The 13,984-nt window shown below is 43.2% G+C and overlaps 1 protein-coding gene across 2 annotated transcripts in view; it reads right to left on the bottom strand.

Moving 5' to 3' along the window:
• Window positions 1-13,984, bottom strand: part of BI-1 (Bax Inhibitor-1) — a 47,022-nt gene that overhangs the window by 20,590 nt on the left and 12,448 nt on the right. For both annotated transcript variants that reach the window (XM_037426624.2, XM_037426625.2), the window contains exons 3-4: window positions 9,396-9,516; window positions 2,643-2,789 (exon numbers count right to left, since the gene is read on the bottom strand). In XM_037426624.2, the coding sequence (XP_037282521.2) occupies window positions 2,643-2,789; window positions 9,396-9,516 (268 nt within the window). The remainder of the gene's footprint in view (window positions 1-2,642; window positions 2,790-9,395; window positions 9,517-13,984) is intronic.

The raw sequence follows: 13,984 nt of genomic DNA, 5'->3' as shown, positions 1-13,984 counted from the left end.
TCCTTCGCAGATTACACAGTGTGGCGGTTGTTTGCAGTTCTCAGACACGTGGCCTAGGACTCCACATTGTGCACAAGTCTGGCGACCACGACAGGTTTTAGAGCCATGGCCATACCTCTGGCATTGGAAGCAACGACGAGGGTTTGGTATATACGGCCTGATAGATGTCTTTGTGTACCCTGTTTGAATGGAATCTGGTAGTTTACTGGATGCAAACGTGAGTATCAAGTGTTTCGTTGGTATTTCCTTATTATCTCTTCTAATGATAATTCTCTGTACATTATTGACATTTTGGCTCTTCCACACTTCCAAAAGTTCAGTTTCGGTGAGTTCAAGTAAGTCTGCATCAGATACCACTCCGCGAGTGATGTTCATGGATCTGTGTGGTGTTACGGTGATCGGTACGTCACCAAACGTTGAGAGGCTGTCTAGCTTTACAAATTGTGCTTTGTCCCGAATTTCGAGAAGAAGGTCTCCGCTAGCCATTTTGGTTACTTTGTATCCAGCCCCGAGAGTTTCAGTAAGACACCTGGCAACTACGAAAGGAGATACGGTCCTGGCTTGCTTTCCGGTTTTTTCACAGTGAATGACGTGGAAGTGGGGAAAAGTTTCTATTGGCTGGTTGAAGAAATTTATGTCGTCGGTGCGTACCCGCTTTAGGCCGGTACGATCAGACAGTTGAGGGAATGCTCCATGCATGCCGGTCTTATTTTTGTTCAGCAGCGTTGGCGGCCACCCACCACGGAGCCCAACAAGGGGACGCTGCAAGTTTGCAGGTGCTAAAACCTGCAGACGCCAGCCGTACAACGCTACTATAACCCAATGCGCCTAGACCAAGGTAGGCTATTTGCACAGGGTTAACCCTAGCCGCCAGGAAGTTTGGAAGTAAACAGAAGAGAGGAGAAGACAGGACAGGTAAAAAGTGAGAGATAAAGACGAATTTGTAGGAAGAGAGAGATAGGAAAAGGCGACTGCCGATTTCCCCTGGGTGGGTCAGCCCAGGGGTGCCGTCTACGTGAAGCCGGGGCCAAAGGGGTGTGTTGCCTCTGCCGGGGGGCCTTAAAGGTCCAATCACCCAGCGTCGGCTCAACCCCCAGGATCCCCTTTTCCCCGGACACGGCAAAGCCACGCACTGCTAGGCGTGGGAGGGAGTAGAAACTCCCCCGTTAGCTCGGGTCCGTGGTGTCGCTACACACCAAATGCCTACTTGCGCAGGCGCCCCTGCGGGGTTCCTCGATGCATACAGCCAACAGATCTACAATGAATCTTGAAATGTTAGGCTGGTTGGTATCAACAACATCAGTGAAAGACCATGGCATACATTGCTAACATTGTGGCCCAATAGGGCTACACATATGCTGACATTCACTCATAAAGCTGACAAGGCATGTTCCTCCTGGTTATTCCCTAGTGTCTCAGATGCAGAGACTGCAGAATCAAAATCGCCCAGCCTATGCGACGTCACGGCGCATCTTTCTCATGCTGAGACCAAAACCGGTTCGAATAAAGCTGTCCACTTTAACAGTGAACACAACTCAGTGTAGCTTTTTTTTTTTTTTCACAGAGCACTAGTGCACCCTGTGCGGCCATGCATTTTACTGAAATGATGTAAGCACATACGCAAATCACTCTTGCTGCACTTACCCGCAGCACAACAGCGGCATGCTCCAGCACTGTAGCAGGTGATGCTAACTGTAGGCTTGTGCGAATCTTCGAATGCTTTCAATATTCGAACTATTACTACATTCGAATTCATATTGTTCAAAATTACAAAGTATACAAAATGAACGAATAGGTGCATATTAATCCGCACGTCACCTCTTGTAAAGGTTGTTTCACTGAAGGAGCCGTGAAAGCACTTATCCAAGTGTACATTAGTCCACATTAACCCCCTTATGAAGATAGTTGCACTGCAGTGGAGGAGTGCTATACTGTGAATACACCTGTTTAGGAAAAACTGGCACTGTCGCGAAACACCTCAAGGTTAAATAAACATATTACTCTTGCATATATACGGGCTTATAGGCTCCAGGTATAATAAATTTTGAAACATGGCATATTTTACATGTTATCACTTGAGTCCTACTGAAACTCAAATTGTGCTACTATTAAAGATTGTTTCCACTTCCTTTGAACAAAAAAAAAAATGGTATTTGCACAGGCCTTGTTTCCATTTTTTTTTAAATATTGTGCAGGTTAGTTAGATCCCGACTGATGTACTTATTTTTGTTCATAAGAGAGACATACTACTCGAATTGGTTTCGAAATTATTCTACCAAAATTGTTATTCGCTTCGAATTCAATTCGTGCCTAAAAATTCACTATTCACACAAGCCTAGCAGACTGCTTACCCCATGCGGCTATGCCCCTTCACTTCAATGCATGGCCGCAATGAATGCAATGGCACTCACCGTAGTGCGGGCACACTGAGCAGTGTTAAGAGTGGAGGACACTGTATATGCAAGTAAGATAGTATATTAAGGACACAATGATATTTGCGCCCTCCTTCTGAGAGGCTTAAGAAAGTTTGGAGATTCATTAATAGCAAGAAAATGAGAAGCGAAAAACGTCGCATAAGTACTCCCTGAAAAGCAAAGCAAAAATATCGAACGACAAGATAAAATATTCCAGAGCCCACTTACCGCCAATGTAGATCCAACGGCAATGGTCGGTGTACAAAGCACTGAGAGAGAAGCAAGTGAAGACTGCACATGTAGCCAGGAATGCAGTAGAGATGATAGATGGGTCAACTGACACGACAATGTCCAGAAGAGGGCCCATGCCCAAACCTTTGAAAAGGAGGTAAGAAAGAAGTCTGTGTGAGAGAAGTTCTAGCCATGCACATAAAATTAGCACCAAACTTAGTACAGCAGTACATATTTTCATACTTTGATACGTAGCAAACTTCCATTCATCGGTTTATGAAATTTGTATCTATCCTCTGTGAATTGTCAGTTACACACAATGTATAGCTCGGAGTGCTCCAACAGATGAAACAATTACAGTGACATATTCTGGTACCAGACAATGCAAACATGGCTAGTAGCAATACACATGCCACTCTCAAATTGTCGCACAGACCACTTTGGCACCACTTAGGCCTTAGTGAATAAATTTCTCTTTGGAAGAAAAAAAAAAAAAGCAAAAGCTACTGCAACAGCCCCTAGCTACTCAATGCCGCTGATTTGTAGCCACATCATAAAAACACGTTTTCAGAACTGTCAAACTACAACAGTTGTGATGTCAACAAATTCAACAGCAATCAATCGCCATGTACATTTGATCCTCTCGCCGAGAATGCCGGTACCCATTTTGTTTTTTCCTGTGGTGAGCGTGTGAATGTGTAGAACTGCTAGCTTTGGCCACTGGTGGTCACTGTGAAGGTGTGTAAATATTTTTGTATCATCCAAAAAGTTAAAGCATCAAAAAATTTTGGAAAGACATGGTAGGGTGCAGGCGTCAGAACCCATTCATCCACCCCTGCCCCTCGTCATGGCCCAGCCGGTGACCCAGCTCAGCATCTCCCACTGCAAAGCGAGCCCTGAAGGCAGCCGTAACTTGACTATTTTCCCAAAAGAACATCAGTGACAACCCAAATCAACATCTGGTGCATTTGTCAGCACTGGCAAGTATAGTGCCGTTGGCTGCTTGATACTGAACACAAGCCACATTCCAGTGATATCAAATAGTGCCAAAAGATGCATGTGGGCTCAATTTCATCTCCAATACAGGATAGCAGGTGACCGTTCACAATATGCAGTTATAACTGATTATCATTTCTCTTGCTTCAATGCACCCAGTTCGATGAACTAGACATATTATATGTACTCTCGTAATGAGCACACTTTTCCCAAAAAAACAAAGCAAAGTTGTGTACATTTATTAAGCGGGATAAATTTTATGGGAACTTTTCCAGGTTGAACAGAAAATGCTGTAATGCACGCATAAACTATTTGAAAACAGCTTTTTTACCGCACTTCACTCATCTTCACCATAAACGCCAGTCGTATTGACTGCTGGCCACTTTCACATTATCTTCCCACAATTGGTCGTTCTGGCTGCCGTCCAGCACATTTGAGATTCCAAATCCCCTGGAAGATCAAATCAGCTGACAGCGAGCTCCATCCATGTGTCAAAGATACTGGAGCACACCAGCTTGACTGAAGTTGACGGCGCACAATGGGACTGGTCTTTGCTTCTAGCACTTTGATTGTATGAAATGAATTGTAAACTTAGAATTTTAGAATTCGTGTGCTCAAATTGCACTGCAAGAGCAATTCTATTTGGCCTAAGGTGGCGGCTCCACTACCTCCATCTTGCCAATACAGTAAAAGCTTGTTTATCAGGATCTCCGGTTAACTTGGACACGCAGCACGGTTCCGGCAAAACTGTATATTTCAATGGTGTCAAATGCTCGTTAATTCAGACGGATTTAGACGCGCACCAGTTAACTTGGACGATTGCAGAGAGGGCTATCGGTGCTCCATGCTTTCAGTAACAAATTTTTGTTACTAAAAGCATCAATCCTGGCTTCGCTGCCGTAACCAGACGGCAGAACCGAAGTTTTGGAAAAACTGAAACCGAACGAACAGCAGCAGAATATGATCATGATAGTGAGTGAGGAGGGAAGTGGCCAGGTGGCGCTAGTCGCCAACCGACTAAAGCGCTTGGGCCACCGATGCATCAATAGTCTGCGAAATGCGCCGCATGCGCAGCCACCGCTACCCCAGTTGCCCGCAACACCTACCCATGGCCTATCCTACCTACGCTGTCGATTTCTTTGCGTTGCGACTTTGTACATAGCATGTGCAGCTCGGGTATATCAAAAGAGTTGACTGTTGGACGAGTTGGCGCTTTGACATAGAAACCGTCATTACGTTGTCGGGCTGTATTTCCACACGGTGATGGTGTGGCTGTTGCTGGTTTGCCGACTGATGATGACATATCTGAAGTGCTTGAGAACAAGAATCACTGTAGCGATAATGACATTCAAGTTACGCCAACGTGACATTGCACCATGCAGGAGGCCGCCGAACCTCTCGCAGTCTTCACAGAGTTCTGCATCAGTTCTCGCGACAGCGAGCGTGCCCACCACCTAAACATGCGGTTGAAGAACATCGTTCTAGCACTAATTCCGATGACGAGGCAGACAAAATTGAGACAAAGTTGACGCAGTTGTTCATGAAGTAAAGATTTGTTCCGAGTACATTTTCATTTCGTTTTGATATCTCATTCGATAATCCATAATTGGGTTAACTGTCATTTTCACTGGTCCCATGAGATATGGGTTAAAAAGCTTTTACTGTAGTTTGAAAAAAGACACCAGACGATGCCACTCACCCCCGTTTGCAAAAAGCGAGATAATTGCGCGTGCAAGTACGGTTAGTGTCACCTCGCGCAGCTCTTGCATGTCGTGCGAGGTGACGAAAAGCAAGGAGCACTAACGTGAATGGAGTTTCACCTACAATCGGCTAACAGTTGGCATAGCTTTAACGACATAACGTGCCCCAGCGACTGCTGGCAGACTGAAACCATCATCGTTTTGCTCAAGTGGAGCAAAACGCTCCAAATTTCTTCGCTGTCAAATTTCTTCTTCTTTACTTCACATTTCGCGTGACTTTTCGTCAGAACTTGCACCAAATGAAGTTAGACTTAGAAAAAAACCAAACGAATAACATGTACAAGTGAAACTAAAAAAAACAAAAAAACTTGCAATCCACAGCTGTGATTCGACCCTGGTCTTTTGGGGGGAAGCAAGCATTCTACCTCTCGACCACTTCGACAGAGCCGCACACAGCTTTTAAAATGACACATTGAAGACTATTGATCGCAGCGCCACACTCGGTTTGACCCCGTTTGGGCTTCACTTTTCGTAGCTCAATCCGGGCACTCCCCTGTTTTAGTACACTCTAGTGACGGGATTATGATAGATTTAGTTGCGGGTCCGCAGCAGCCCTACAGACGCAGCCTTCCACTGCAAACTGCTGGCAGGCTGCGTCCGTACGACTGCTGCAGACGCGCAACTAAATCTGTCTAGTATTTGTTTTGACCATCCCATCATATTAATCAAACTAGCTTATCCTCCCATACTAATTTTGGTTCATGCCAAATTAAGCGGGTGATCACGAGAGCACCCAGACGTAAGCGGCTGGCTGGATGGATGGAGGGACATAAGTAGATAGGTAGATAGTAGGTAGGTAGATAGATGAAAAGTCTCGCTTCTGTCGTATCGTTGCAACTAAGATGTATTTAGCACCTCCTGGGGTACACCTTACTAATACTGGTCAGTGGAAGTTGTCGGCAAGGTGCTCTACAGGCTTACTCTGAAATTCTCTGCAGTTACAAGGTTTGAGAAGGTTCACCGAATGCAGACGTAGAAGCGAGATCTGTGCGACAATACTTTTTGCGCATCAGTGTGTGCATCATGTACCAGAGAGGACTGTGCGCATCGAACCATTGGTACGAAATGCCAAAGTATTGGTCAATAGTTAGCTCATAGCTGACGGTTCATTTTAATTTGTCGTACTTTTGTATTTTGTAGAGTATGTGAAATATGAACAGTCGTCATATGCAAGGCAATAAAACAAAAACATCGGTTCCCCTTTGAAGCGGAACTGCATACATATAATTCGCACGGCATGTCAGCGTCCTTGCTCTCACAATTTTGAACTTCACAGGCACGAAAACACTCGAACGCGCAAAACAGGAGCAGCTCAACCACGAAGAGATGCACACTACTAAAGACGAGCAGGGGAACGCTAGTTCTGCAGACGTTTTGATGAATGCTCAATCTTCCGGCGTACCGAAACCATTCGCCCTTTAATGACATTGCTCCACCTGCTCACGTGGCGCGACTGAAAAGCGTTCATAAGAAGGCATCCTCCTTTTACGGTTGGCGTTCGCTACGCGCGTTGACTAGACTTACCCAGTGAGGCAAACTATGAAGCCTGGGGATATAAGCCATGCCTGTTCTCCCCGTTTTATTATGTTTAATTGCGCCACATTTGGCGAACGTTTGAACTCTCATAAAAACCTCTTGATTTCTCATTTCATAGATGGAGTTGCCACCAAAAAATGCCTGTGATATTTATGATTTACTGAAAATATTTTGTTTGAAGCACTCAGTGGTCAAGTTAGTAAGCACAAGTAGATACAAGACACAACATGCATCTTCTCATGCGCAATACTCAGTAATAAAAATCTAAAAAAAAAAAGTTTCAACAGAACTGGCCAGCAGAAAAATTACCTAAATTCACAGCTGTCTTGTAGGTGCCCTAATAAAGATAACAGAACTTTCTCTTCATAAAAAGGGGCTTGCTGCTTCAATATATACAAGTTAAGAGTATCAGCTTGTATAGTTTTGTTGCTTCAACGGTAATGCGTGACCAAGTACAGCCATAAACTGCTGCCTTGACACAATAATATTTATCAAGTTTTCGTGAAAGCACAAAGCAACTTCGCATTGGAAAGTAAGTGTTTTGTAGTCTACATAGACACTAAATATTATTGTTCTGCTTTGAAAAAAATATATTCCCACAAAAACTCATTATTTTACCCATGTTAATTGGAGCATGAATAAATTACTAGTTAGATTATGTCCAATATCTCTTAATAGAAACCCTGAATAGCACTTCGTCTAAAGGCACAGCAAATTCGGTTTTGTTATGTTGAATAGTTTCGCCGTACTCGCAGTAAAATGGAGGCTCTAACAGCGAAAATGCTTTCAGTCGCTCATACTACTCTCATTGCTATAAGGCAACACTTCGGACCAGGCATTAACACTAGCGAGGATCATAGGCTTTTTGAATTAGCCCAATTCAAATTTCTTTGTCGAGTGCAGCAAGCACAGTGCATCCGCAAACAATGGGTAAAATGCGGAGCGGTTGCCCCCAGCGCAGGACCGCCACCTCAACGTTTCAAGATAGGTTCTTTGGTAACAAATGCCCAACCTCAGTGGCTGTGGTAAGCCTTACTAACGCAGAACGCAATTGGAATCTGCTAAAATTGCTTGCACAGCTGCTGAGGATAACTTGGTTTCACCTAAATAATAGCACAGTTTGTGTTTTTATTTCAGTTTTACTAGGGAGGCAGCTTTCAGATTTCTTTGAAAAAGCCTTGACACAATTGCTTTACTGTAATGCTATTCTGGAGTAATGTGGAACAAAGAAGCACTAGGAGCATAACTGATGCGGCTGTTCTATCACTGTATGGTCTCACTGTCTTTTTTAGTTTTTTGTCAGCATTCTCTTATGGTTTATCTTATGCTACCGTAATATGCTTGTGCCCCTTTTGCACGAAATCACGAAAGGGCACACAAGTAAATTAATGATTCATAGAAAATTATGCCTTTAGAGCACTGTGTATCAACACATAGTTAATGCTAAATGGGTTAGGTAGGCGTGGTACCTGGTAGGTGGACTTAAAATGAGGATCAAGACATTTTTTGTGTCTTCCTTGCAAACTCTTTTCTACCACCACACACATTTTTTTTTTGCCATTGCGTAACTTTTTTGCCATTGAGATGCTCTGCAACAGCCTGCCCTTTCACTATGATGCTGCCGGTGGGTTTGATGCGCGCGAAGGCAGCGGTAAAATTGTTCAAGAACTCGCGCCACGTTTTTGACTTGACACTCAAAACAAAACTACCACTAGTCATCACTTGCCCTGTGATAGTTAAGGAGAACTAAGGCACTATGAAGGCACATGCATGGCCAGGGAAAACACGAACGAGGCCGTGTCGATGTGAACGAAAGCACGCGCGCATCCAACATGCACAGACTCGAGGCAGTGCTGCTTGCATGGTAGACGCAATGACAGATAGGAACAAATCAGTTCTGAATGCACGTGCACGGCCAGTGTGCACAGACTGAAAACAAAACTGCATTTTGCCACAACTGCTGTGCAGGAAACCGCCATCGCTACCACCGCGATCATTGAGAACTAATATGCTTCGAAGGTACACAGCTGACACAGCGTATGATTAAAGGCAATAAAGCCATAAGATGACACGTAGAGTTGTAGCTTTCCTGTCAATTGCTTATGGCTATCTATGGTATTACGCAGCTTCAAAGCTTAGCTTGTAGTAGGCCTTCAGCGAAGCTTTGGCACGCTCGTTAGTGGTGGTGCATGCTCGGCACACATTGAGGATAGCCTGAATATCGTAGTTTCTTGCGTATAATCCACCTGTTATGTCCGGCACTACCAACTATAGAAGAAAAAAGATTAAAATATATGCGTATTGACGCTGCCTTATTTGCATTACCGTGAAGGTATGCTGTGAAACCAACTTGCACATTAAAATTTGCGTATAACCCAAAGGAGGGCTCTATGCAACCCACTGCAACTTGGAGGGTGGGTTGCATGGAGTTCTCTATATAGCATAGAGTCCTCCATACCTGTGGTGAAGGCAAATCCAACAAGGATGGCCAAACGGATGTGCTGGTTTTTTCCATTCTCTGGTACTGCAAAGAGGGCCACCAGGAGGCCCAGAGACAGCAAGGTCATCAGAAAGTTTCCCTGTAAACATAAACAGCAATCACAATGAAATATATCAATTCAAAATAATAAATCATTAAAGACAAACTAAAACTAGTCTGTTGAACTAATACTGCCACTAGTTTTGAGCCTAATTCAAATTGCAAAATGTCAGTGTGATGTTACATCTCCTAGCCCTAGGTGAGTAACCAGTCTTCTTTACAAGGAGGGCATGCATCGGGCCATGCTAGTTCTAAGGTTGCAGGAAATAACGCCACTGTTTTCTCCTCAGGAATAACCCTATAGAGTGGACAGCAACTAAAAACATCAATTTTATGGTAAGCAAGATTCATTTTAAAATTTTGTTACAGAAAAGGGTTAAATAGATAAATCTTCAGGGTCTTTTTTCTGTTTTTACGAGTGCTACGAAAATTTCACATGTCAAAATGTCTTAATTGTAGAATTTATTTTATCAGAACTTTTCTATCTGCACTGCCAATGAAACCACTCAAATATATGCTGAAACAACAGTGGATGAGTGCAATATAGTTTATACTCCAACCAACAAGTGAGGCACTCTACCAATGAAGACTGTGCAACAGCATGTGTATGAACACATGCTGTTGCTCAGCAGTACACTGTGCATGCGCCGCAGCTTAAGATGAATCTTCAGTTCCACTAGATCAGTGGTTCTTATGCTGTTGCTCAGCAGTACACTGTGCATGCGCCGCAGCTTAACATGAATCTTCAGTTCCACTAGATCAGTGGTTCTTAGCCACGGATGTGTCGGGGACCCCTTGTGGACTGGTGGAAGTGATGGGGAAATCCTTGTAGTAGTGGGGAGGGGTACGTAGGTAAATTAACACAACTGGAGTGTGAAACATGTGCCTTTTATTGCTACCGAAAACATCAAACTTTCCACATCACTTCATTTTGAACAGTCCATCAATACATGGCACAGTCGCACTTAAACTTTGTTTAGGCGCAACTTCTTTTTTTTAAGTGGGTGAGGGTTTCGCAGATCATAGAAATGGCGGACCCCCATTCGAGAACCACTGTACTAGATATTGCAAAAGCAGCACTACTATTCAGTGTCGAATCAATTTAGCTTCCAATAAGCAGGAAATAAAGCAGAGATGCCTAATAATATACAGACTAATAATTTTAGCCCAAATTATGGTGCACCTAAACATCAGCTAAGTATGTACACCAATAGAAATGACTCCTTATGCAGTAACAAGGCTAGTATACCTGGCAGAACAACATTAATTTTTGGGACTTTCAAGCTCAATTTAAGAATGCAAATGCTAGTGATGCTACCAAGGTCTTCTAATGAGCAATTTTCATTTTGGAGCACCTTGGAGCCGCAATATTGTCACCTTGGAGCAACAAAGTTGTCAATTTGGAGCACTTTGGAGCAGCAAGATTTGCTATTTTGGAGCACTCAATTTTAAATCTGGGAGCCCTCCAAAGCAACTAACTTCACATACCAGAGTACACTGGAGAAGCAAGTTGCAGTTATATTCAAGGACATGGATAATTATTCTGGGGCTCTTGTGCTGGGCTAGAAATATTTATTCATTGCTAATCTTATGGAGCCAACAATCTTAAGAGCACTCCCTATTTCACTCGATGATGCAAAGATAATACTGTCATGCTGTTGAGCATAGGCACGTGCAGGGTTCCCTACAGGGCGGGTGGGGGGCGAAAGCAGGCAGGTGAGGATTCGACGCAGTACCACCACCCTATATTTGAATGTTAGGTGCTGGGTTCGCACCCCCCAACCACACCCACACCCAAAAGCTCTTTGGGATGAAGATCCATCGAAAAAGTACATTTGAAGAAAAGTGCCGCCGCGTTGCTATCATTCACATGTTCTGTGGACACGAAGCACGGAAAATGAGATCTCGATGTCCAGAAATAGATATTCTGACGGCACACATGCAGTTATTGAAAATAGCTCGTTTAAAAAGCTACACTTCACGTAACTAAAGCAATCATCAGCTTTCCTGGAACAGACGACGTGTGCCGATGAAACACCGCCACAGTTACACGCTACCGATTGGAACACGCGTCACGAGCTCTTAGCTGCAGAGAAGGTGTTTTGCTGTTGAGCCGACCTTTACAACAAAAAATGTGTCGGCGGAAAGCAGAGCATTGCGAAGTATATACCTGGAAGGCACTTGCGACCACTGTTTGTTACGCGGAATAAGTCTAGGTTGTGACTTTGGTGGCCCCGAGAACAAGCTGCACACATTTTGAAGCTTTAGCCTACCTTTACAACAGAAAATGTGTCGGCGGAAAGCAGAGCATTGCGAATTATATACCTGGAAGGCACTTGCGACCACTGTGTTCCACGGAATAAGTCTAGGTTGTGACTTTGGTGGCCCCGAGAACAAGCTGCACACATTTTGAAGCTTTAGCCTACCTTTACAACAGAAAATGTGTCAGCGGAAAGCAGAGCATTCTGAATTATAAACCTGGAAGGCACTTGTGACCACTGTTTGTTCCGCGGAATAAGTCTAGGTTGTGACTTTGATGGCCCCGAGCACAAGCTGCACACATTTTTAAGCACCGGTGTGGCTATTGCTAGTGATAGAGGCTCCCAAATCCAACTTTGGCACAGTTTGGAGCAATTTTCATTGATATCAGGATGGTGCAGTAAGTATGATTTGGCACACTTTGGCGCAGTTGACACAGGAGTGAAATCACTGAAATCCTATTCAAATCCTAAAAAAAATTGTAGATTGTCACTACAACTCACTGTGTCTATTCCCACTAGGGTCTGACCACATATTCCAATTGGTCATAATTGTGTGCTTAATGAATCTTTTGAAACAAATATAGGTATTGGCTGATGTGAACTCATAAATAAGATATGACTATACTTTCTGAAAGAATATAAAGTTTGCAGTAAATTAAATTTGCATTTCTCAAACTTGTGATGGAATATTGAAGTGCTGTGCCACTGCTTTTGGCAATCTAAAAATGCACAACTTCAGCAGCACCATGTTTGGTGCTAATAACAGAAATAAAGTGCTACAGTAAGGTAGTGCATTAAGGTAGTGCATACAGTCCTGTGGTTTAATTTCACATTTTGAGGGCTTTCTTTATCAAAAAAAAAAAAAATCTTAATGCAGCATGCACCATAGCATCAAAAATTGGATCGGTTGATCTGGAATGCCCTCTACAATGCAACTAATACACTTGGCCCTAAGGCGAATATCATGCCTTATTTTATTTACCTTTAAGCGCAATACCATACGAGCACCGCATGACACCAAACTATGTGTTTTATACAGTAGCAGTTAACCAATTTCTTTATACGAGTTATGTGAAATGCCCTTAATGACGACATGTTTAGGCATACTCTGTAGTGTACACTTCTAGATTCCTGTTATATTGTCATCAACTATTTCATAATTAAAGGACACCTGACAGCAAAAGTTTTGTTTGCGATTTTCTTTAGTGTAACTTGTAGCTTTGCATTTGGTATTGCCAAAATTAATTCATAAGTGCTTTAATGCATTGTATATTTAATGCTAGCCCCATTATTTCAGGAAGATTTTACGTCAGTTCAAAACTGCCGCCTAAATAGCACAAGAAACTAGCGTCCCACAGCGGGGCAGCGCCTGAGGCTACGTGCGCTCAAGCTTGTGTGGCACTGAGCGTGCTTTGCAAATAGGGAAACCCAATTGCAGTGAATAATTAAATAATGTGGGTGCCTCAAAAAAAAAAAAAAAAAGCATTCCAGGCGAAAGCAGCCTAAACCAGCCTGAGAGCAGCCAAACAACAGAACGAGAGGGATGACGAACAATAGTCCTTGCAGGATACCAGTGTTCTCAGACGCCGACAATAAACCTTTTTACAGAGAGGACAATCTCCTTTCTGGGCTGTTGCAGACGTCACAGCCTCTGCAGAGCATTTTTGGGGGTCAATCAAGCATGTTAATAACAGCTGAGAGGAGTTTATGGCGGCATCTATGGGAGCCTTCAGTGAAAAGGTCTACTTCCTTGACCTCTGAAACGTCACGAGAGGGTCCCCTGTCTCCGTCAAACCTCAGAAGATGTGCATTGGACCTGAATACTCAGAATACTTGAAAACCAAATTAAAATATCTTATAGGCAACGCTCGTCACCAATAATCGGTCAGAAGTAGCCCCACATGTAAAACTATCAATAAACACAAGCATCTAGAGTTTCAAAATTTGGTGTCAGATGTCTTAAGAAAAAGCTTTAGTTCAAGAACAACTGCAATTTACAGGTTTAAGTACATGAATACTGGAAAATGTTTTTGTGAGACAACTTTTCACGATTATCTTTTTTTCTCCCATTTTTTACAAAAGAGACCATGTTCGAGCAACTGCTGAAAAATTGAATTATATCTTGATATTCTCGACAAAATTGTCCCAAAAAGCAAAATTAGAAACCCATAGACTGCAGTCTAGTATCACAATTCTGTTAACTATCCCTGTTAGAACTTCTAGAGCAGACAAATGTAGCAAGTAGTA

The sequence above is a fragment of the Rhipicephalus microplus genome, chromosome X, assembly GCF_043290135.1.
Source record: "Rhipicephalus microplus isolate Deutch F79 chromosome X, USDA_Rmic, whole genome shotgun sequence".
Classification (NCBI taxonomy): Eukaryota; Metazoa; Arthropoda; class Arachnida; order Ixodida; family Ixodidae; genus Rhipicephalus; species Rhipicephalus microplus.
The sequence above is the reverse complement of the archived record's forward strand: the minus strand, read 5'-3'. Positions and strand labels throughout refer to the sequence as shown.